We start from the raw sequence: 26,543 nt of genomic DNA, 5'->3' as shown, positions 1-26,543 counted from the left end.
CAAGCGTGTGGCTCTGAGGTTGTGTTTGTCCAGACAACAGTGATGAGAGCTCAACAGAGTTGGTGAATGGATTTTCAGATCCGGCTGCATCTGCTGGTACTCCATGAGACTGGCGGATAGTAGTTTGGGGCTCCTGATATTTGCTTTGGTTTCAGGGTTTAATTTGAGCACTTCAGACAAGGTCCTTTTAACCAATCTTAAGTGCTCTGTAAGCATCACCGACTTGATATATATCTTATATGACAGAGAGATTTACTCTGCAGTGGGTTTCCTTCTGATGACCATCAGATGGCAGCATTGACTTTTGAAATACAGCTGAACCAAAGGAAGCATCAGGCGTCATTGTAACCTCATAATAATACTAATAATACCAAGAACATGGGAGCATTTACTGAAAGGTTGCAAATACAGATTTTGTGGGGAGCATTAAGTCGTGACTTACTATAGTCAAAAGTTGTTTGTAATTTCTGTTTCTGTCTTCAGACTTTTGAAGGTATAACAAAACTATAATGTGAGTCGGAATACTGTTTATAATTCACGGAGGTTTGTAAAACATGTGGAAACTGGATTTACTATTGCTGGATTCCCGAGAACTACTGACGTCTGCATTTAATTAAACCTCTATTTGATTCATTAGAGAAAACACACACACACACACACACACACACAAATGTTATGACTAATGTTGATTGCTACTGTAGTGTTGTTTTCTATTTGGAGAATCTTTTTCTGAATTGATCCACCTGGATTACTTTAAAAAAGAAAATGTCATTAAAACCTGGATAACTTTTTTTTAAAAAACATTTTTCATTAAAACTGATCATCATATCTATATTAGGAATTTAGCAAATAAACAACATAATCATAGTAATATGATTATAATATCACTGCTGCGATTGTTTCTAAATTGTTTAGTTTAAGCGTTGGTGTTTTTCTTTGTCTCTGCAGGATGTTTTAAACTACCTGGGTTCATCAGAGCTGGATGAAGATGACCTCATGTTGGACCTGGACCTTTCTGACGATCAGCGACATCGACACGGTAATTCTTATTTCTCCACTTAAGGATCTTTACACAAAGGCCTTCATGGCGGGGGAAGCATACGACCATTTACATGTTTATGTGTCGGTACTTACTTTACAATTACTACAATACTGTAGGTGTTAGGTTAAAGCAACATGCACAATGTCCAATCATTGTGTAGCTGTTCCTCTGGAAAGAAGTTTAAGGTTCTTGGAAAGAAACCATTACAATCAAGAGAGTCGCATACAGATATTTTATCTCCCAATCCTTCAAGTGAACATTTCCTCACACACCCCCCATTCACTTTTCCTTCCTTCTCTCTTCCTTGCTCCCTTTCTCTCTCTTTGTCTTTGCCCCCATAATGCCACCTCTACTCCCTCCCCTTAAAACATGACACCAGCACTCTCCCTGGTTATTTTAACATATGCCGCGGCTTTGGAGTAGCTGCCTCATTTACAGCAATTCATCTCCGTTTGTTGTTTTGGCATTTGAGTCACACTCCTCCTGACATGCCTCATGGTTGACACATGACTGTCAGAGGAGACTTATTGCTCGTGTGCAGCATGGAGGGCCAAACACAGTGTGGTGGTTGGCTGTAAGCACACAACAACCACACATTCATGTGCACATTTTTTAAACTTATTTGTGTCTTAAGAGGGAATCCACTATTTGACTGCTGTGAGGAGACGTCGTGAAGTGAAGTGATTGATCGCATTTGCAAGCACTATTGTTATTTTAATCATTCCTTGCAGGAGCATTATGGTAATTTAGCAGAATTACAAGCTCTTCCAAATACTGGTAGCATTGATTATATTTCAGATTGCAAATGCTTTCCTCAGATGAGACGCATCGAACTGCTTCGACTTGGAGAGTTGGTGCTCCCGTGAATATGATGAGTCACCTGGGTTAACATGAGCTTGAAATGTGATTACCTTTCATTCCTGTGCTTCTCAGACTCGGGGAACTACGTGTTTGACTGTAAATATGGAGACGGTGTTAATCTACTCTCTTGTAAATGGACACGTTGACTCTCTCATCGTGCGTGAGCGCGTCAAGCTTTGACTCTTATCTCACAGATCACGCAGTCAAACTATATAGAAGTGTGAAGCTATATTAAACCTATTTATACTCGAGGCTACAAGTCCCAGGTGGACATGCAGAATATTACAGTTGCAATCAAATGAAGTAAAATGCTCAGCCGCACTGTGGAGTAGAGATTACAACAGAAGCGCCAGCCCTAATAAACTGAATTTCCTGTGCTCATGGGGGTTTGAGCGTTTCGGTAGGGAGGGTGGGTTTGCACTCACACAACCACACACACGGATTCAAAACCCCTCTTAAGGCACCGGCTGGTGCAGAGCAAAAAGAGGCACCATCATTATTATACACACACTAACACACAAGTGCGCATGCTTAGTCATTAGAGCTCACGGTTTGCAGACTGTAGCATGAAATTAAAGGTTTGATGAATTGTTCTCATGAAGTCAAGAGACTTTGTGCTGGCGACGGGAAAAGAAGGTCCTTCACACCCCCAAATTAAAGGGACTAATTTAAGTACTCGCACACACCTGAACACACTTCTTCAGGCAGTATACACAACCAGCACACAGACCAGATGCATGCACACATTCATAACAAGATATACACAGACGAACACATAGGACTAGACACCCACACACACCCACTCACCCATCCCACACACTCTCATTGGTACTCCTTAGTTTTACCTCTCCCAGGTGGCTGGTTGAAGCCTTTATTAAAAAGAAGCAGTTTCACAGCAATTTATGGCCAGTAGTGTTCAGCTGCAGGGCGCTGTGTTTCCTCTCCAACCGTGACTCATGCCCCGTGGAATCAGACGAGGACAGAAAGACAACGAGACCTTTTCAAAGACATGAAGAAATGCCACGTCTTGGCTTTGTCCACCAGTTTCTATTCCAGACTTTCAAACTGCTCTGTCAAATGTGCCATTTAAAGTAGACTTGTGATTTTAATAAGCTACTTTGTGACATTACTGGTGTTTTTATAGCTCGAATATATCATTTGGGAGAAAACTTAAGTAGACATTTTTACATTTTTGATGAGTAATCTATGTTGTGGTCAGGTGAGGTACTTCTACTACACATTTTAGCTGAGATGAGAAAAATGAGAAAAATCAATGTCATATAATGACGATATGTGTGTTTGGGTGTGCGCACAGTGTCCAGAGAAGACTCGAGCCAGTCCCTGGCCTCTTGTCTCAACCTGCTCCCCTCCCCCATGGACCCATCAGGAGAGCGCATCCCAGGGAGAGAAAACAATCAAAGGTAAATATGGATATCTGTATCAATATACTGTGTTCTGTACAGCTATGGGCAGAAAATGAAAATGCAAAAAATGCAAAAGAGCTGTCAGTGTTCTCGCCTTGCAATGTAACAAAGCAAATGAAGACAAAATGTTAAAGGTGTGTGCGTGCGTGCGTGTGTGTGTGTGTGTGTGTGTGTGTGTGTGTGTGTGTGTGTGTGTGCACCACTGGTGAGGACAGTTTTATGGAGTTTTATGGAGCCAGCATGTAATAAGAGGGTTGTATGACCAGCATTATTGTCTGACATGTCTGACGAGCAGGCAGATGATTATTCTCTCATGGCTCCTCTCCTCTCTGGTTTGAACGTATTTCATTTCTGCTCGCACCCATATGCATCTGTCTCTCCATATTTTGCCCTAATTAAACTGACTATGAGCGTCTCTGTTTGCAGAAATAGTGCAGGTCAAACTTATGCAACGAGTGTTGAAGGATTGATATTACACCATTGAGACATTGGACTTAGCCTTCGCTTCTTTTCTTTTTGAGAAGAGTTTTTTTTATCAAGCACTCTTTAAATATTGCACTGAAAAGAGATCCATTTGCTCTGTCTAGACTGTCAGTGAATCATGCATCACGTTGGGAATCAACCTTTTCAACCCAGCCAAGGTTTTTGTCAGACAGCTCATTGGTTGTTTCATTTATACTGTCAAGTCCCACTTGCACGCACACGTTCAGCTAACAACAATGCCAACCTAGCATTATGTTTATGGTATGATATTTCCCATTTAGTTGTGTGTGTTAGCATGCTAACATATGTTAATTACCCAAGTACAGATGAGTCTGTTGGAAATGTGGTTTGTTTTGCAGATACTGGCTTTAAACCAAAGTACTGGACAAGTACAGATTTTGACCCGATGGTGGAGCTGGATAAGATGTCAGTGCATCGCCAGACTTATTATTCATCCTGATGGGGGAATTAATGTGGGAACCAATTTTCAGGGCACTCCACCGCATAGAGATACAGTATTTCAGTCCAGACTGACCATCCCCAGAGCTAAGCTGCTCACGTGGCTAAAAAGGTATGCAGCAAATTCCCATTTGAATCATGGTATGCCTGAGTGAGGACCTAATAAGTTCCTCTTTTATATGCCACCTGCAACAAGCCAGCAGGCTGCACTAAAGTCTTGATCCTTTAACTCCAGAATGACTCCGGCCTACACAACTGGAGACACATCACACAATTTAACAGTATGTGTGTGTTACTGACAGTGAGACAGTGATAAGATATAGTGGGCTTAGGGAGAAGTTTATGTTCAGTTAACTTCACCACAGCAAGGGAGCAGTTTTTGTAGCTGAAGTGCAGAGCAGCAGAGCATCCTCAGAAATCATAAGAAAAATGTCTGGATGGAAAGAGCGGCTACACTTCCATAACAAATCACAACCTTGAGACTTAGATAGAGTTTCAGACTTCTCTTTCTTTTGATTTCAATAAGAATGGGAATCCATGCCAGTAAAACACGCTCTGACAGTTCCCAAAATGGAGCCCGATCCAAGGCGTTGTTCAGACTGCGTTGGCATATCCAGATTGGAAAGTCTGGAAATCTACAAACAAATTGGATATTTACATTTGGGTCTCAGCCATTCAGGATGCTCAAATTGTCTCTTGCGTCACATATCGATACATAAATACATACGTGTTGCCACCAGTCAGCATCTCGTATACAGTAGCGACATAACAAACGTTGTTACCACAGCAACTCGTGCAGATATGTTTGTGACGTCTAGACAAACAAATCCAATCGGATCACAGCAGTGCAGACGACAGTCCGTCTCAAAGATCTGATTTGACAAACAAATCTGATTTGTTTCTTACCCAGATCAAGACCAGGCGCGGGTTAATGTCCCACAGTGATAAATCAACATCTGCACTGATTTCTTCTTGGAGAACGGTTCACACATACTTTACTGGGCAGTGTGCAGTGTGTGAGTGAAGGGATTGGAGAGGGGAAAGGGAGCAAAATGTGTTCGCCCTGGGCTTGCTCTTTCTTTCTCGGTCTCTCTCGCTCTTTCTCAGGTTCCACATTCCCTTCAGGGGACATTGATTTGCTGGCGGCAAAGCTAGCTCCCAACTATTCACACACAAGAAAACACAAACACACACACATACACACGCACGCACACACACACACACACACACACACAAGCACACGTACACACAAGTTTACACCTGTCAGTCAGTCAGCCTGTCCAGAGAGAGTATCAGCTGCTGGCTGTCTGACAGGCTGCACATAACATCTGCTGAACACACACACACACACACACACACACACACACACACACACACACACACACACACACACACACACACACACACACACACACACACACACACACACACACACACACACACACACAGTCTTGCACGCACACCTCCCCTTTGATGTGTGACAGTTGGATGATTTTGAAGGCAAGTATTTAATTATGTGTGTGTGTTACTCAGTAAACAGTAATGCCTCAATAACAAAGCTATAGCAGTAAGTGCCACGTGTTAAATATTAGTTTCCATTTCTTTGACGTGGCATATAGTCGGTTTGGAGAGGGGGAGATGACGGATCCCTGCTCACCAGCCACTGTATCACTATAGAATCACTATATCCACCTGGCTGGTGAGCAGGGATCCGTCACCGGTATGCTCTACAATAGTTATTTGCTATGAAATCCTCGACAGCTTTGGATAAAATTAACAGGGTGAGAATATAGGGGGAGTAAATGTTACTTTTTCTCTCATTCGATTAATTGATTAATTGATTAATTGACTGATCGTTGCAGCTCCAGATGTTTCCACTCTGATGGCTTCGCCGTAGATTTGTAGTAAAACAATGTTTTTAGAATTCAGATAGAGGTTGAATTCATTTCCTCTAAAAGTACTGCAGCGTTGCTTTCTCATTAACTTTTAACACAGCAGCTTTGTTTGCTGTTCCTTATACATGTCTACGTTTATATTACATTGCTGATAACACCAAATGCATGCAATGTATCGAAGTGTCATAGGCTCCTTATTGACAGACTGTAGGTGGGCCAAGAATACATTATACATCAGCCTGTGTGCTTTGTTACATAAAGCCCTCGCCGGTGCACTTCCTCTCGATAATGTTGCCCATCTTCACTGCGTGACGATGATGGGTGCCTCAGAGCCTGTTAGTTGGAGGTGAATACTGAATATTAGTATGCGTGGTATATCTTAATGTCTTGTGTTAAAACATCGACTCGTCCCTCGTCTCTCCTATAGAGAAAGACGCTGAAGAAATGCAATTTTGACAGTTGAAGTACAGCTTGCCTGTTGCTATGGTAACGGCAGTCTGCCTGTTGAGTTTTCCCTCTTCCCTTCTTCTTTTCTTTTCTTTCCCTTTTTTTTTCTTTTTCATCCCTGGTAATCAGAGGAGACGACATGCACGGGCTCATAGGTGTCCTTCTCTGTTAATGTCCAGTGGATGAAAGTCTCCACATCTCCAATTCTGATTTAAGGATTCATCTGCAGCCATAACATTCACATGTGCATGCATCGGTATAATAACACTCATTAGAAAACAAAACATACAGTATGTGGATGGACAGATCACAATTTTGCCCGAGTGAAAGTTAATTAAAGATGACTTTATTTAGGTTAATATGTTGTTTCCTATTAATAATCCCAGAAGTGAGAATCCTCTCTCAACAGGTCGTTCAAAGTACACTAACAAAATACAACGAACACCCTGGCTGCCACATGCCTCGAGCTATACAAGGTGACTTCTACTTTGTAGTTGTAACAGAATCAACTGCGTCTTGTAATTTAAAGGCGTCATAGATGGAAAGGGAGACGGAGAGAATCAGACAGATAATTCTCTCACACTTGAGTTAGTTTGGGAGTTAAACAGCAAAGAGACGTAGATATGGCGCATCGTCTCCCACCGAGACAGATAATCTGTGATTATACAACATTTGCTCACATACACACATGAACAGGGGAACAAATGTGTTTAATGTTAATATGATTTATATATCAGCCACATTGTGGTCTAATCCCACCTGACTTAATATAGTCAGCAAAAATCCTCAAAAATCCATCGAGTCACACACTTTCAAACACTCACTCACATGCACAAATGCACATTTATAAAAATAGACAAGCATAAAGAATCCAGCTGAGCCTTGGAGAAGAGTTGGGGACAGATAAAATGCACTGCAGCATGATTTTCACACAAACACACACACACACACACACACACACACACACACACACACACACACACACACACACACAGGAGGAGTATGAGGGAGTTGATTTCCCTCCCTCTGTTCAACTTGCTGGAATATAATGATGCAGAATGTATTAATCCAACAAGTGGTGACAAAATTTACTCTTTTATCTTGTTTTAATCTGTGGGGTTTTGAACTGTTTTACATTATACATCCAGGGCTCAACACTCACTCCAAACTGAATATATGGTCGCCATTTTTAGTCACCTAATATTTTGAGTGATTAAGATAATACGCAGTTGTACGTCCGCTTAATAATTAATGTTTGAAACATACATGAAAATGACCCCGCAAAGCATGTAGAACACACATGACATGTGTTGTACATGCTTTGCAGTATAATTTTCGGGGGTGTAGTGACGGGTTAGTTGGACTTTGCACCCCCCCGGTCAAACATGTTAAAAGTCCTGTAGCCTGCGTGTGTTGCTGATTTCCGTCCCTCTATTGGGTTTATTAAATGTTCAACACTGGGAGACTAATTAGAGTTGGCTGCCATGCTTTCCCTCCTGTTTCGAGTGGGAACTTGTTGTTCTAATTTGTATCGCAGAAAAGAAAAACATCACATTGGCAATGAATAATTATTATTCCTTTGATTTCCATTACTTAGTGGTCTCTTCCAGATATGAAAGAATCACTCTTTTGTTACCAGATTGTAAGACATGACATGGGTGAGGTGTGTGTGTGTGTGGGCGTGTGTGTGTGTGTTGTGTTTTCCTGAGCTGTCATATCATTTTGTCTCGTATGGAGGTTTTTTGAATAACAAAGACAGGGGGGTCCTCTTTTGTTTTTGGCTCTTACAGAATTATCTGCCTCTTGTCTTTTTTAACTGGTCTTTTGTTTTTTGTGGACCACAGCGTGCTGTTTGTTGATTTTGAACATATTTTTTGATACAGCATGCTGAGATTAGAGCGCGGTTGTAATGAAGTGTACTGAAAATCTTAACATTTTCCTTCTGCAGTGAAACATTAAGATGTATCCATCCCTGTTTGTTGCATTCTCAAACACATTCCTTCTACTATTGCTAAAAAAAACAAAACATACTTGGTGAATACTGAATATTTCCCATGAGAATATGTTGCTGATTTAAGTGCCCTTATTCATCGTAGCTGTCTGTGGCACCAAAAAGAAAACGTGGCTCTGAAAAAGAAAGCTTCTGGAGAGAAGTCATTACGAAACCTTGCCCTTTTGATCAGAGCCCTCCAATTAAATAAGTTAGAAGTAAGTGTCTAGTCAAAATTATTATTTTCCTTTTTTATTATTTCCACACTTGTCCAGACCGCATGTCTGGCTCAGAACAGATCTAAAAACAATAACTTGTGCTTCATGGGGAGTAACGTGCTGGAACTATTTCTTGGCAAACAGCAGCTAGATTCAGTGCACAGAATACCTGAGGTATTGTCGTCACAGTGATGTTGTAAGATTTGGTCATATTCATATGCTGCTCACAAATGTCCCCCCTGAACATAAATATACAGCATATTTCAGTATTCAGAACACGAGGAGCATACATGCCTTTTTAATATCTTGCATTATTTGAGTTTATTCCTGGTACCGTGGCACCTTTCCTTTTTCATTTAAAGCTCGGGTTGGCAATTTCCTTTTAAAAGCATTTTTGTTCTATTTGTTGCAATTAATAAAGCAAACGCCCTGACGCAGGCCTGTAAAAAGCCTGTAAAAAGCCTGCCAATCTCCTTCAGGATGGTCTACCTGCCTGTCTGGGTAGCTGCTTGCATACCTGCAGTCAGTGAGGTCAGTGAGGTCAGTGAGGTCAGTGGATACGATGCCCGTCCTCTAAACGCCGTGCGCTGTGATTCAGTATGAAAACCTCTGCTGAGAGGTGATATGACCTTGAGTGGTGGCTAAAGAGTGGCCCTCCAAGATTACAAATCTGAATTACGACAAACAATATCTCTGAGATTAGGCGGGCTGAAAGTGATGAGAGGAAATGAGGTGAGGACAGGAGAGAGACGCATTTCGAATTTATTTTAATGTTGTTGATGTTGCTACAGACCGTCATCGTAAAAACATTAGCACCACGCTGAGTTTGGCCCGCTTACCGAAATACATATCCTAGAACGGGAATTTGCAAAGCCCTTACGCCCCGGGTTTTCTCTTCACTGTTTGCTCCAGAAAACCTATACGATTATTGAAATTCCGGTCCTTTTATTATCACAGCGTTCGAGTAAATAGCGTAACATTATCATGTCGTGATGAATAGAATACATGTTAATGGGCCCTCAAAATAATAATTCCCTTTGGGTGGGGGTATTGGCATTTTTTTAATACGGAGTTGTAGATTTGAGATTTATAAAAAACAAAATTCAGCCTCAGTCAACCAGTGGTTGCCTTTCTGCTCTATTGTCACCTTTGGCATTCATGCTTTTATAATCAGCTATCATTATTGAGATTGCAAACAGGTAGGAATACTTTTGAATAAACATTAAAGGGTAAATTAAATCCTATAACGCTCGCATACATACACTCCAAAGTGACGTGTTAGATCTCCTGGTCACTCTGAGTTTTTGAACTCGTAGCAGTGTTTTTGTGCTTAAAAAGTGAGCACGTTCTACTTCAGCGCTCGGCCGTATTCTCTGAAAGAGGAAACTGTAATGTGACAAGAAGTTTTGATAGTAATTAGTGCACAGTGTGTCGCTCTCAACAAACAGCTCGCGTGGTGGCTCTTTTTGCAGGAGATTAACAATATTACACTCATGGACGCGAACGGACGGCGTCAGAAGGTCAGATAACAAGCGAGAGAGGGAAGAATAGAGTGAGAGGCAGGAGGAGAGTAAAGGTTAGAGAAAGAAATGAGGCAGACGGCACATAATTCCTTTGCAAAAACAAGTGCCGATTCAGAGTGCAAGGTAAAACCGAAAAGGACAATTAGCTTAATCAGAAAGTTGCCCCTGCCATATTAAATTTGTTTTATATTCGCCCCCTTTTCTCCGTCGGAAGACTCAAATTCACCATTAGATTCACAGCCCGCAGCTTGGCTTGCGCTCGCGCTTTAGTCACAGATGCACTTTATGTACGGAGATGAGTTTAATGGCGGCATTAAACATCCCCGCAGCCTCGGGTGTTGAATGCAGATGAGCACGCCGTGTCTGTCAGATGGGAAGGAGTGACACATCGTTCTCCAATCGCCGCGGCAAAAAAAGCGGTTACTTATCGTACTTCTGCCTCGCTCGTGCATGCACCCGAGTGCACACAGATGTCCACATTACATACGCACACGTACCAGATTGTCCCCGTAAATGTGTTTTTCTTTTTGTCGGTAAAACATGTAATGAGGTAAAAGTGGGCACAGGAGACGGACCGTCTTCCCGAGCCATGGCTCATTGTTAAATTGTCATTTAGCGCTATTATTCCTGAGACAATGCAGTTTTTAATATTGCTGGTTGACAAGGTTGCAGCCCACCGCTCTTCACTGCTGCTGAAGATAATGCACTTCAATCAACCATTATGCATTTGACTAGCAGTCATTATTTGTCACTTCATATGCTAACTGAACATTATGTAAATATACACATCTTAAGTGTGCGTATAGAAACGTGTGTCTCTTCGCTGTTGCCTGTGTGTATGTGTGTGTGTGTGTGTGTGTGTGTGTGTGTGTGTGTGTGTTGTTTATTGCTTGTGTGGATGCACAGGTATGTGTCACTGCTGGAAGCCAGCAGCCCAGTAATAAAACACTGTGGGAGGGGTAAAATAATGAAAGTCATAAAAAGGCAGATAATTGGCTTTTTCAGGTCGGTGTAATGGATCACTGCTAACGCTGCCTCTGAGAAATGTTTCTTGAGGGGCGAGGGGTGAGTCAGAAGGATGGAGAGGAGAGTTTGAAGGAGAGGAGGACAATAAAAGCAGAATTACATATTGAAAGGAGAGCGGATAGACAGGAGAGAAAGAAAAGGTCATGAGGAGAGTACAAAGAGGTAAAGAAGGGGACATTGTTCACAATTCTTCCCTATATACTTTTTCTTTTTCTTTCCTTTGCTTAATTACTGACTTAAAGACTTAAAAGAGAAACATTGCTGTGAAAACATTTAATTGCGCTCTAATCCCCGTATTCAGTTGTAATTACTGTAGCGTCACACTGACAGGCCACGCTGCACCAGTTTCATCCACCGGCTGGTGTAATCCTACATCTATATAAATTCAAATTAGGACTTTGTCCATTTGCGTTATCTTCTAATTGACTCGTATCACAAAGTCCTGTTGCCGGCACTCGCACTCATATAACCTGTTCAGAGGTGCAGTGTGTGTGTGTGCGTGTGAGAGAGAGAGAGAGAGAGAGAGAGAGAGTTGTAAAAAAAGAGCGTGTCGGGCTATCGGCTCATGACAGTGAAAAGACAGATGACCCTGAGTAGAGGAACGGCCTCCCTGCCTGTATAACATCTATCATCACTGAAGAGACTTGTCTTCGACTGCACTTCCTGGTGTTTTGTGTGTGTGTGTGTGTGTGTGCGTGTGTGTGTGTGTGGGGGGGTGCTCCTCCACATATGTATGGGTTAATTACCTGCAAAAGAGACTAGAGCCGAGCTGGAAAACGACTTGTGACGCTACACACAAGTCACGCGGTCCGGTTCACTCCCGGTTTAGGAGTCACAGTTTGGTGCAGTGGATTTGTATTGCAGTGGGAGAGCAAGTGTCAAGACTCTACATCCTCTTGCTGGGTGGACATTTTGCCCAATTTGGTAAACCGTGTTCATGATGACAATAAGCAACATTTCAAACCCTCCTGTGTAACTATCACTGACCTGACAGATGCGACCTGACTTGTTTCTACTAACGTGACATTCATGCTGCGTTGGCATCCTGTCTTCAGCAGTAGCTGCAGTGCGCACCAACAACCACCAGGCTGCACACATGAGCAGACCGGATGCAGCTTCTCTCTCTCTCTCCACTGTTGGGTAGTCATGGCGACTCTCTCTTGGACGCTTGTATCACAATATACATGCTGGAGAAACAGGTTGTTAACCAACATTAGGTATTTAGAACACATTTGAGAAGAAGAAGAATATCTTCTTCTTCTTCTTCTTCTTCTTCTTCTCGCACAGACCAGTGTTCCTGCTAAATCCTGGATATTGTCTTTTTAGTGATACCTGAATGACATTATTGCAACATTCAGATGTAAACATTTTAATTAATAAATGACAAATGAGAAAATATTGCCGTTACAGTAAGAAATATTGACACTTAAATACTTTTGCATAAACACTTTTGAGTAGCTTTTAATATTTTGTAGTTTTTTATAGTCGTATACAATAGTAATGTCATCTGAAAACAATATTTAAAACGTTATCATTTGGGATGAAGTAGAACCTTCTTGCCTTGACGTCTTCATCACTGATGAGACAATTTTTACATTACATGTCATTTAGCTGACGCTTTTATCCAAAGCGACTTACAATAAGTGCATTAAACCATGAGTCCAAACTCAGAACAACAAGAATCAAGCAAGTACAATTTCTTCAATAACGTTAAACTACAGAGTACTATCCGTAAGTGCCATTTAAGTGCTACTAAAGTGCTAAACAACAAAGTGCTATCGGTAAGGGACATTTAAGTGCTACTACGGCATTTAAGTGCTACCTATTCAAGGTATAGTCGAAAAAGATGTGTTTTTAGTTTGCGACGGAAGATGTAGAGACTTTCTGCTGTCCTGATGTCAATGGGGAGCTCGTTCCACCAATGAGGAGCCAGCACAGCAAACAGTCGTGATTTTGTTGAGTGTTTAGCTCGAAGTGAAGGAGCTACAAGCCGAATGGCAGAAGCCGAGCGAAGTGAACGAGATGGGGTGTACGGTTTGACCATGTCCTGGATGTAGACCGGACCCGATCTGTTCGCAGCACGGTACGCAAGTACCAATGTTTTGAAGCGGATGCGGGCGGCCACCGGTAACCAGTGAAGGTCGCGGAGGAGCGGAGTAGTGTGGGTAAATTTCGGGAGGTTGAAGACCAGTCGAGCAGCTGCATTCTGGATGAGCTGTAGAGGTCGAATGACATTAGCAGGTAGACCTGCCAGGAGGGAGTTACAGTAGTCTAGCCGTGAGATGACCAGAGCCTGGACCAGAACCTGTGCCGCCTTCTGAGTGAGAAGAGGTCGTATTCTCCTGATGTTGTACAGCATGTAATGTAATGAGACAATTTGACGGCGTGGTTGTCTGACTCGTTTTGGTTTGAGATATTTTATTTTTGGTTGTTTGATGTATATATGATGCTTTGTATGCTTCTGATGTGTTTTCTATTGCGCATGTTAAAATGTTACGGTTGTACACGGTTTTCTGGCGAGGAAATTATTTGGGCTGTTTTTTATTGAATTATGTTGTGATTGGGCTAGAAACTGTCAATCTCATCTGACTCGATGAACTACTTCACACACTAAATATTGCCAGAACATACAATAAATATATATTGCAAATTAGTTGAAGATAGATGAAGATAATATAGGAGATATATCATTTTCTTTTAGATAGAAGCAAAATAAAATCATCAATCACAAAATTGACATCATGACACATTGTTCTATAGGTGAGATTTAGTGGTTTTGCCATAAACAAAAGACAGTTACAGTCCAACCAGGAATATTCCACTTCCTGAAACAGTAAATGCCTTGCATAAGGGCACTGCAACGGTCATTGTTTCAAGGGCAGGTGACTGTTGTTTGAACCCTTCTCCCACTCGTTTTCCCGTCACTCTGTGGATTTGATTTGCACCACAGGGGTAAAAACAACAATCCAAACCTGAAACCCTGGTGTTTCAGGTTAGAAAAGGGGCAAAAGTGTCAGGCTCAGAGCAACACACAGACGTAGGAAAACAAAACAAAAACAACAACTTTGTTGTGGCACTGCACTGCGCCTCCTGACACAAGCTGTCAGTGGGAAGAGTGCTCAATTTATCATATGCCATTTATTTACACTCCATCCATCCAGCCTAGATAGCAGGTTTGAGCAACAGAAAAATAAATGGAGAAAGTTTACTCTCACCTGAGATGCCAGGCAGCAACAAAAGCTACAATGACAGTTCAAGAGGGAGGGGGGCGGGAGGGGGGGGGGGGGGGGGGGGGGGGGGGCAGTGACTTCCTGACAGACAGAGCTCACTTGTCTTTAAAAGACGGCAGGATTCATCGACATTTGTTTAAGGCACTAAGCATTATCCCCGGGGGGGGACGTTAGGCTTTGATACTGCATCGGTTTAGTGTTGTGGTTGTCAGAGTGATGGGGAGGAGGGGGCGGAGGAGGGGGGGGGGACAAGGGAAAGGCAGGTGAACAAAGAACAGAAAGGGGAGCTTGGACAGAGCAGTCGAGGGTTGATGACTGTTGAGTGGAAAGACAGTCGGAAGGAGAGAGTGTGAAGGGGGGGGGGGGGGAGAAGAAAGGCAATGGGGGCAAACGCGGGAGCAAAACTGACAAGACTTTGGAGTGGCTCATGTTGATTTTAGTCATGTCATGGTCAGAGAGCATTTAAAAAAAAGAATGTTCCTGGAGAGTTTGATGTCGCAATTACTTGGTGATTTTACTTTTCCGGGAGAACGGGACCAGCGGCGTCTAATTTGCTCCCACCTCCCCTCTAAATAGCTATCAGTCAAAGTAAACACGGCCTCTTGATGATGAAGAGCTCCTCGTCTCTTGCCTGCCTCTCTTTACTGCCGTCCCTCCCCCGTCCTCCTTTCCTTGATATGCAGACTGTGAACTGAACTTGCTCCTCGTCTTTGTTGTTTTTACGACAGCCGATTGTCCCCCACATCCCCCGTCTTTCCTTTCCTTGTTAAAATATCACGCCTTTGCAGAGAAATGTAGAAGTTTACTCACACATTTGATTCATCTGTTGGTTAATTTTAGTCTTATTTTTTTCAGTTTCTTGACGGCAGCTTTCCTGCAATGATGAAACGGTTCACAACCATGTCGGCACACGTTACTTTTATATTGCATTTATTATAGCATTCTATGACGTTTAGTTAATTCCACAAGATATTCTTGCTTTTTCCCTGTTTGTAATGTAGTATATTTGTTGTTAATAGTTGTACTGAATGACCTTGAAGTTTAACATTCAAAAGGCTTTTGTTACATCCCCAATCTTTTAATTTGGTCATTCTCTTTGGGCCAAGTAAGGGTCGTCTCCGCATTGTTATTGATAGAAAGCCGGACTGCAATTGGATACAGGATGCAGACAGCTTTTTTAAAAGTTTTACTTTTCAGCATTAACAGGACTTGAGGTTGAGGTGGAATTGGAAAGGCTACGAGAATCTTAGCAGGTTAATTAAGGCTGCACATCAGCTTTATGGCCGGGTTAATGAAAGATTCATCCAACAGGACAGGAGGATGGATTTCGTCTTGAAGTGAACGTCTTTGGTTCGCGAAACTTTGGAAAATGTTACTGCTGCTTTTTCTTCAGTGCTGCATCTCGTTGGACTGGTTGCATTTAGTTCCTACACACTTGTTGAATGATTGTTGTTCATAAAGTTGACTGCCTCCGTGTGCATAACTAGAACAACCACATTCTGGAAGATGGAGCACTAAAATTTGATTTTGCCTATAGCAGAAAAGTGTCTAGGAAGGTATAGAAGGTCCCGTTCTCATTGGCACGATTCGCCACTGAAGGGTTAGTTAGTCCCCCGGTCTGTTTCTCCAAACTGTCCTTTTAAAACCAAATGCCACAGATAATTTGCTCATTGACACATTTGACTTTCATTGTACTCTTACCACTTTAATCCCCAGCTGACCAGACATTTGTTCATGTCAAGTAACTTGTTTCTTTACTTGAGTACTTGGACCCATGAGCATAGCCAGACCAGAATCTAAAAGGTTAAGCATAATTCAACAGCTTAGACTTGTTTTTATCTAACTATTGCTGCTTTAAAAGAGTGCCTGAACTATTAACCCAGGGGAAATGTTCAAATGGTAATGTAGAAAATTAAAATTGCTTTTACTATTCCCTAAAGACGCAAATACTGTAGTATATATCAACATTATACACCAACAGCAGCCATACAGACTTGAAATTCCATGACGCAAGTGGCTCCATTTCATATGTTTGAGAGGCCAGAATTAAACACATAATTATTTTGAAACAAAAGGAGACCTCGATCTTTACTTTAAGTCTGTGTTCATGTCTGGTGGAATATAATCGTTTGTCTTGAGCAGTTAAAAAATATGCTTTGGGTTATATTTTGACTGTAAAACTGACGGAACATGTAAAGTGGGCCCCAAGCAATGAATGACTATAAAGATACCGTTTTTATTGATAAGGTCAGTGTTTTTCAGTTGTGGGGCTTCAATTGAGTTTTAGTGTTGGCTGGAGGCCAAAGAAAGATGAGCAATGTTGTGACATTGAGCAACTGCGACTGCTGTTGAAAGTTCCTCCCAATGCCTGTCCTCTGCTGTACCGAAGGTGAGAAGAAGACCAAAGACACACTGCCGAGGCCTGTTTACTGCTTAATGGACTGTGCTCTCAAATGGGACAGTTAATTAAAACAGAGCCGTGTTTGATCTCCCCCTGTTGCCTGTGTGCACGTGTGTCTGAGTTCAGACCCACGGCCACACAATCGCGTGCGGAGAGGAGCTGAGAGTCGCATTGGTTTGGAGGCTTGCTGATGATCAGGCGTTAAACAGTAACTTATGAGCGTGTCCCTTTTTGGAGAGATTGCGCCTCTTCTATCTGTCAAACAGCCAGGAGGTCTGCTGCGATTAACGCCAAAAGCTTTGTTGATTAGAAAGGTGTTTGGTATGCAGCTCACACACACACACACACACACACACACGCAAGCACACGCACAGTCACGCACACACAATCAGCTGCATGTGCAAAGACATACACAGGGTTGTTTTCGGCAGAAGAATCACTGTGGACCCCAAAATAATACAAAACACTACATTAGGGATCGTTAAAAAAACACACACAGACAAGATCACACAGCTGCGGTGGGCCACAATGAATCAGAGCTCTTGACAATGAAGTGTCTTTGTGAGTTGATAATGGCAGCGAGACGCAGGATTACAAGATGGACTTTTGTGCTTTGGCTCCTTTGATCTCTGAATGCATTAGTGTGAACGTGCGTCTTCAGATGCCGGCATTTTGTTTTGTTTGTGTGGGAGTTGGTAAGTAATTATCACCGTTTTCAATCATCTTACAGTAAAACAGACTTATTATAGAAATCAGCGCTCATTAAAATGGAGACCTAAGGGAGGCCTGTGTGTGTACCATCTGCTGACGTGTTGCAGGTCTTGACCTCCATTTGACCTTTTGTTACACCTTCTTTTATTCTGCCTCCGTAGAAATATCTCCTATTATTTAAAAGCCACGTTGATTTTAATGTCTGCAATGAGATGCAGTGAGATTTGTATTCTTGCTCTGTAGAAAGTAGGAGCGTGTTTGTACACCCAAGATATCAGGTAGGATTCTGGGAACTATTGGGACACACCCACATCGTCAGGAACGATGAAAGCCATGTATGAGATTCCACTCGTTGCCCGTGGGGAGCGGTGAAGACGGGTCAATGCTCAAGTTTTCCACACTGACTCATGCTAACGTTTCATCTCTTTATTTCTCTCCCTTCACTTTACCTTTTCCTCCAGGGAGCCCAGTCGTCCGACCAGCCTGCTGCCTGCTGACTGGAGCTCAGGGCTGGCTTTGGGGAGGGAGGATGAGCCCTTACCGCCGGGGCTGGAGACCTTTCCACTCCGGCTGATGCAGCAGGACTGCACCGCTGTCAAAACCCTGCTCTTAAGACTGAGACGGACACTGCAGGAGGTGAGATATGCACATGCACACACAGACACAAGCCGACAGAATCTTTTTACCATGGGTTTATACGCAGATTAAGACACTGTGTGCCACAAAGCACAAGAATAACACAACTTGCGGCCAGAATTAAATGTTATTCCTCTTGTACCACACTGACAGACCCTTCTTTGATCAAGTTATTCAAGCATTAAATAGTTTTAAGGGGTTAGCAAATAATAATAATACATAATATGGTTTTCGAACCAAAACAGTGCAGTGCCCCACTGACAGATTCTTCAATCCCTGTTTTATTAGGCTTTATTTCAGCTCCATGAAATCATCTCAAAGTGGAGGCTTTTCCGCCTTTTAAAAGGTCTTTGTAATCACTTTGTTTTGCAAATTTAATCAGATTCTACATTTGGTGGATGAAACTGGAAGGCATATTTGAGTGTTTGCCATCATATTCTTCATCTACACACACAGACACACACACACACACACACACGCTCCACACATTAATCCTCCTGTTTCAGAGTATCACTCTGCGCTTCAAATGTTTTAGCCTGCTTAAAACTAAGGTTTCACTTCAGGCTATGAGGCCATCTCTGTGTGATAGCAGGGAAACCAGCAAAATTGCATCCACACCATAATAGACGTGATTAGCTGTAATGGTCACTTAGTAAAGCACTGACACGTTGCAATAGCTGCACAAGGTTTAACTGTAAAAGCCATGAACACATATTGATGGCCCTGTGCAGTCGTGGAATCGTTTTAACTGTGGCCCTACTTTACATCAGAATGTAAATGGAACAGAAATACTAATCTCGCTTTTAAACTTGAGGTAAAATGTATATTTAAACATGTATTGAGATTCTTTGAAAGACATCCAATTGCTCTCAATGTGATTCACAAGTTTTATTTTGGGGCCATTGCAATTTGCACAGACCTTGACTCCGGGGGCAGATTCTCAGTCATAATGGTAACACATACAATCAACCGCTGATTTCATAATCCAGTCGTAATTAGAGTTGACATCAAAACCGAATGATGATAACACTCGTTTAGAAAGTGGCTGAGGCCTTAACAACCTTTTTTCAAGCTTTTCAAAGTTGTACAAGCGTAGCTTCAATTGCACAAGTTATTTGGAAGTTCATGTCGGGTGATACTGACTATATTGTGTTGTGTATGTGTTGTTTTGGCATGAAAGTGGTCATATTCATACTAATACTACTATGTTTTAAAACATTTACACACCAAAGAGGGGTGTTAGTAATACCCTTCCTGCTTTGGAAGTTGAGCTGAGAGAACATCCATTAGCAATGTCTGGCTGCTGTTTCCTTGTAATCTACATGGGGGACTGACCCTTACCAAATACAGCAATATTATACAGACACACAGATACACAGATACACACACACACACACACACACACACACACGAAAAGACATATAAAAGGGTGACCAGACCTTCCCTAATATCCCACTATTAGTACATCTGAACTAAGATCAAAGCTAGCTGTAAGGACCTCTCTGTGAATTACAGTCCACAGAGGCATATGTATGACTTTCTCCCTCTCTCGTCACTTTTCATTTCTCGTTTTTTTTCCTCCCAGGACAACTGTGAAAGAGACATGAGACATAAAATGATAAGATAATAATTAGTGGACAGAGACATTAACTAGAATGGTGATGGAGAGACAAAAAGTAGAGAGAGAGAGAGAGAAAGATTGATTTTTACAAAACCTTTATTTTACACAATACGAACAAACAGACTCATTGTATTCAAATTAACTAAATAAAACAACAAATAAATCAAAAAACAACAACTGAAGGCTTTAGCCTTAACAGTGTCGGCTCGCGGGCGTTTCTGAGCACTTCCAACACCATCTGTGTCCCCGAGTGGTGGTCCTGAAACCCCATTCAGTTTTAAGTCTCTGCGGAGTCGGGAGCTTGCTCTTCCTTCACTCTCCTGCAGCATCTCGTCCTCGTCCTCCAGAGCAGGGAAGCCACCGCCGACACGCCTCCCAGTCCAGAACCGGCTACCTACATCAGTCTCCTCAGGGTCGCTCCACTGGGTCTCCGGCCTTGTGTGCTTCACATACACCGCCCTTCTTTAGCTCTTCCTCAATTTCCTGCACTACCTTTTTCAGTCCGAGGCGCTCCTGAGATGTAAAGCCTTTCCTGCCTTTACCGGCCATGTGTCGCTGAATAGAGCTAGAGAGCTTCACTATATCGGAAAAATGTTTCTTCTGTCCTCACTCCCTTCCGAGTCCTCTTATCATGAAGAAACCACTTTACTCTGCCAAGACTGTACCCTCTTGGGGAATCACTGCCCTCAGAGGATCCACATTCATAATCATAGTCCTCCTCCATACTAGATTCAGACTCCCTTCTTCGCTTGTGAGCTTTCCCCTTCCTCCCTGCTCTTCCTCTTCAGACGGTGAGCCTGAAGCTCCTCCTCACCCTCCTCCATGCCAACCTCACTGTTAGTCATGTTTGTCAACACGACAGCCGCTTCCTGCACCCACAATTTTCTTTCCCTCCAGCACCCACCCGACCGCCCTGTTGAGCCCCACCCATCTCTCCCTGACCTCCCTTGTCGACCTGATCCACCTGCTGGACCCCACCCATCCCTCCCTGTCCTCCCTGCCCCTCCTGCACCCCCCCTTCACCCTGCTAGGCCCCACCCAGCCCCTCTTGAATCCCCTCTTCACCCTGCTGGGCCCCACCTAGCCCCACCTGAATCCCCTCCTCACCCTGCTGTGCTCCCCCCACTAGGCTCACCTTGTCCACACTGTCGAGAAAAATCACGACCGCGCTGTTCATGCGGGCGGCGGACTTCACACTGACCCACCACCAGACTGCAGTCCTCCACCGAGCACGCGAAACACGGCGCGACCCGTACACCATGTCTCTGCGTCAGCCAACTAAGGTCCATAGCGCCGCGCTAGCACGCTGCGGTAGCACGCCGCCAGCACTCGCCGTCCGACTGCGCCAACACGCACACAGAAAACCGCCTCGTGCACACAGTAACACCACACAACACCCCCGTGACACCACAATATACGCTACAACATACACTACTCTCTGTCAGCTACTTTCACCAAGAAAAACACACAAAAACCACCATCTACTCACAAAACAACGCTCTCAGCTCACAACCTCCGTGCTCACGGTCAGAGAGAGAGAGGAGAATATGAAAGAGAAAGAGGGAATTGCCCTCTTTGCTTGCTCTATTGTGTCATTAGCTTGCAAATGTTGTTACCCGCCATCAATGGATGTAATCCATTCTCCAGCAATGGGAGGGTGACTGCATGTCTGGATGCTTTGCTTGACCTTTTAGTATTGAGCCTCAATCCTCTGTTATTTTCCTTTATATAACTTGTCTTCTCACTCTCATGTCATCCAGAACACTGCTCGGCGGGTCATCCTCAAACCAACTGAAAGGCAAAGGGATAATCACAAAGAGGCAAACATAACAATAATGACTGTAGTTATGAAACCACCGCTCAAGTCCAAACGTCCAATATTTATCTCATTACCTTGCTCTGTGTGGACTAAAGTGGATATTTACATGATATACATAATGTATCATGCCTTAAGCTACACTTAGCATTACACTTTTTGATTAATGTTGTTGCCATCTGAGACGGCGAACAAGAGCATATTTGTGAATGCTTAAAGGTTCAGCCAGCTGTATGGAAAACAGAAGTGAAATGCAGCTCAACAGTTGTTTGCAAGGAGACCTGGAAGCAGTGAGCACGATGATAAAAAGGAGCAAAACAGGCAAGTTTCTCAGTTGCCTCGATATCACCAGTTAATGTTGGACTGGGGAACTCTGTTGCATCTCTCCCTCCCACCGTGGCCTACCTGTGAGTGTACACAAAGCATTAACGAGTGCATATCATTACACAAGACACTCATGACCGACAGGCCAGCAAATACATCACACCATATCATTTCCTGTGTTTGTTGTGCATCATAATAGTCAGATTAGCATATTTAAGGCAGCTGCCGAGACCCCATCCATCTTCGATGTATTCCTCTCTCGGCGGTTTATCCTTTTGGCTGCACGGAGGAAAAGATTCTAAAATGCCACTGTCCATATGCGCATTAATGTTGCCGAGCACAATGGTCCCCATTTGTCAATGTCAGACATGGATTCTAGCGAATCTGTGACGGCCCTATTTTGTTCACAGTCTTTGTGGGCCTGATTTTGCAATAGCCACGCATGCACCGCCCGGCCCGGTTGGTGTCCCTGCAGCCCCTCCGTCCGTCCCAGTGACTCTTACCCCCGAGGCAGCTGCTCGCCTTGTGGCGGCAGACAATTCTTGCTGCCTCCACCAAATCTTTTTCTGCAGCGTGCCTGCGTAGTGTTGTTGCGGGGAACGCTGTCAGTATGATAAAGCGTCGTCGAAAGTGCCGTTGTTCATTATATTGTCATTTAAGGCACTGGCATTACACCAGCTATTTAAGAAATGCAGATTATATGAGAACGCCTGCGGCCCAGGGTTAAAAGCACAAGGGGAAGAAAAAGCCGAGTTGGTATTTCAAATGTAAAGCATTCAGCCTGTGTTTTCCAAAGAGTGGGCATGAATGCACCTTGAGTTATTTGAAGGTTTTCATTTCTTGATTTAACTGATGTGGGAATGTGATTAAAGGCGTGTATGAAACTACAAAACCTGTTTTCCTTTCTTGGGCCATTCATCATCTTTGGACATTTAGCTTCTGGGTAGTGCAAGTCATTAAATCCAGAGCTCGCAGGCAGTTTCCCACATTTTCAAATCTAAAAAGGCTTTTTACTGAACCACATCTAATTGTTGGGACAGTTGTGTGTTAAGGCCTGTGGGACAGGGGTGACCTTAAAGAGAATGTGTGTGTGTGTGTTAGAGGGAAAAGAGAAGGTGTTTTGGTGTCAGTGAGTGTGTGCCTGTCTCTCCACATAGGGAACGGCATTGATCACCGGTGACACATTGAGGGCCTGACGCCATAGCGCACCTATAATTCTGATAGGGAGGTATGCTTCTTTAAAAGGTCAGCCAAACCAATAAACCATCAAGTTTATGCTGTGCAAAGATGTGGGCTCTGATGTTTCTCAGAGTTACCTTCGAAACCTGGAACTAGGACACAAATATGCACAAACAAAATCAAGATATATATATTTTTTTTTACGGTCATCTCGAGTATCGCCGTCTCTCTCAAACAACAGAGGGGTTGGCTTGCATATCAATCTTCAAGTGAGCAGAAGAAAGAAAGAAAGAAGGAAAAAGAAATCTACCTGGTCAGAAAACAAATTTTGTGCAACATGGAGTCAGCTCAAACTTCACTTCCCCTGACCGTGTTCCTCTTCATGTATCTTGTCGTATCGCACTGCATGCAGCATTACATCATTATCAGCAGTCCTGCCTGAAGACATGACTTTATCCTCTCCAGGTTTACCATCTGTCCTATCATAAGGCCTCACAGGTGACATTTAGACCAGCGCCTGCTCTCTTTAAGGAGTGTGTGTGTGTGTGTGTGTGTGTGTTTTTTGGAGCACCCCCTAGCTGCCCTTGCTCTCTTTGCCCACTAGACACCTGTATCAAGGAGCAGAGCCAAAATGTGTCTGATCACAGCTGGCGTTAGAAAACACAGACATTATGTGAGAAACCAGGTGAAAAGTTACAACATAAAGTTGTATTTATGCGGGCAATTGTCCGACATTTTTAAGAACCACAGGTGCTTCAACCCGAGATCAACAGACTAGATGTAATGATGTCCTGCAGATATTCTGTAGAAAATGACTAACACTAAGTTTTAAAACACTGCAGCGCAAATGAGTACCTATCTGGATAGAATTAGTCTATTTTATCCCCCTCTTTATTTTCTTATTGAATTAGTAGCCATACTTTTTATGTGTTATGTTTGTTGCCAAATCAAATAGAAATAATTAAAAGCGACAATACTTGCAGCTGCCTGCATTTTGTTACAGGCAGACGAGTATTAACTGAGGCTGAAGTTGTAAACATAATTCTGTGCACACCACAAGCAGCACTGTAAATCACACACCTCATCTAGATGTTGTTTTTATATTTTTGTCTTCTGCAGAGCACAGAGACGAGTCCTGCCAGCAGCCTCCAGTCTCTACCCATCAGCCCCTGCAGTGAAAAATCCCTTCCATTTAAGGTAACCTGAAGCAGACCATTTTATGTTGCTTCGTGCGTATGAATGATACTGAATTTGTATGTTTGTGTTTGAGAGGAATAGAGATATGTTTGCTGTGTTCAGTGAGTGGCTTGAGCTAACTTTCAACCAAATATCATTGACTTCTGTTAACACATTTGAATGTAAGCAACACCCACACTTAACCTTGGTGTCTCCCAAAGCCAGCAGGCATTGTACGGATTCAGCTCAATCTTTGCCCGGAATTGTCCCCCCTGAATAATTTTGGTATTATATATATTGGTTTATTGGCACAAACTGTAGTCTTGAGACTTGCTCAATAATAGCTACGAACTAACTAACACAAAGTGAATTTAGCTGCAGGAGAGACACCATATTGTCTTCATATCTTATATATAGAATTGCACAAAGGAGCGCAGCCTTTCTCCCCTTTTGTCAACATTGTTGTCAACATTGTTGTGGTTGTTTGTATAAACCTAAATGTAATCGTCAATGGACAAAAGTGTCCGGGGGTCCTGTGGATTCAGTGTGAGGAGCCGCATGGTGGCAGGTCGATAGATGTGTACAGTGTGAGTGTAACGGTTGCAGGTTCTGATTTGTGCGTAGGTGCTCATTAAAGTGTCTGATGAAATTGGCCCAGCTTGAAATCTTACAGCAAAATTCAGTTTATGCCATCAATGTGTTTTCGTGGAGCTCTGTTCATATGTTTCTAGGTTGCTACTAGTCACTATAGATTGGGCAACCTTTACTCAACAGTGTAATACGTGGAGCCAGCTAGTTCAACCATCAGAATACAGCAGTCCATCTGCGGTGGAAAAAAAGAAGCTATAACTACATCCTCTTTTGATTCATGTGTCTCCTTTCAGTTTTACCCTCATCACAACAATGAACTCATGATCAAAGATCAAATAGGAGCAAGGCAGGAGGGGACAAGGAGAGGGAAACATAAAGAAGAGAGTAGCAAAAAGAGAGGTGGGGATAAATGGAACGAGAGAGGGGCAAAGTGCTTTGCTTGCCTTGACAGGCCCCAGACACCCTCTGTCAACCTAGTCCATCAGAGCTGTGCGCCCCGATAAGATTTATTAATGCAGGGACTGGCAGTGGAGTGCTCAAGTGTGTGTGTGTGTGTGTGTGAATGTGTGTGTGCACGTCTGTGTGTGTGTGTGTGTGTGCACGTGTGGGCGCACGCAAGGTTTAAGTATACCAAGGGAGGACTTTTGGTCAAGCTCTTCTCTGGGATTTACTTGGGTGGCAGCAGAGTTCCCGTTAAACCGTTAAAGGAGAGACGAGCCCCCCCCACCTTCACATACATGGGGAGGTACAGTAAAAGCCCCTTAAAATGTGGTGGAGCAAAACACAACCACAAACTAAGGCCTGTGTGAATGCATGCCCTCTTTATTGACCTACATGGAGTATCAGTGGCAGCTGGATGAGGAAGGAAAAATAAGGATGGGACGCAGCATGAAGACAGCAGCTCTGTCTCAAACTCCCACATGAAGGAATGGACAGGCAGACAGGCAGGCAGACAGACAGACAGACAGACAGGCAGGCAGACAGGCAGACAGGCAGACAGACAGACAGACAGACAGACAGACAGACACGCAGACAGACAGGCAGACAGACAGACAGGCGGACAGACAGACAGACAGACAGACAGACAGATAGATGGAAGAACGGAAAAATAGGCCAAATGTCTGATTAAATAGTCCAAAACACAAATATAAAGACTTATAATCATTAATCATTAGCAAACACTATAGCTGTACATTGCTCTGTCTGTGGAGAAGGCTGACCGAGTTGCTGTGTGGAGATCCATCACAAATCTACAGGAGGTTTTGAAGGCTGACAGACGTTGTGTTAAAGGTATTGCAGTCATACTAACTGTTTTAAAAGGAGCATGACGATGCATTATTGATGTTCACACACATACAATTGAGTGTCTGGAATAAAGATGTTCTAAGAGCACGGATCACTTAGTTAGCTTCATCTGGAGCTTTCGGCCGTAACCGAAACTTGGTTGTGGTGAAGAACAATTTTTTTTTGAGGGGGGATTTCTTTAAAGA

The 26,543-nt window shown here is 43.1% G+C and overlaps 1 protein-coding gene across 2 annotated transcripts in view; it reads left to right on the top strand.

Annotated features, from left to right (window-relative positions):
• The window catches only part of ccser1 (coiled-coil serine-rich protein 1), a 105,901-nt gene that overhangs the window by 16,287 nt on the left and 63,071 nt on the right, over nt 1-26,543 (top strand). For both annotated transcript variants that reach the window (XM_034541587.1, XM_034541588.1), the window contains exons 5-8: nt 949-1,039; nt 3,219-3,324; nt 18,172-18,346; nt 24,406-24,483. In XM_034541587.1, the coding sequence (XP_034397478.1) occupies nt 949-1,039; nt 3,219-3,324; nt 18,172-18,346; nt 24,406-24,483 (450 nt within the window). The remainder of the gene's footprint in view (nt 1-948; nt 1,040-3,218; nt 3,325-18,171; nt 18,347-24,405; nt 24,484-26,543) is intronic.

This window comes from Cyclopterus lumpus, chromosome 9 (assembly GCF_009769545.1).
Source record: "Cyclopterus lumpus isolate fCycLum1 chromosome 9, fCycLum1.pri, whole genome shotgun sequence".
Lineage (NCBI taxonomy): Eukaryota > Metazoa > Chordata > Actinopteri > Perciformes > Cyclopteridae > Cyclopterus > Cyclopterus lumpus.
This window is presented reverse-complemented; position numbering and strand designations above follow the sequence as displayed.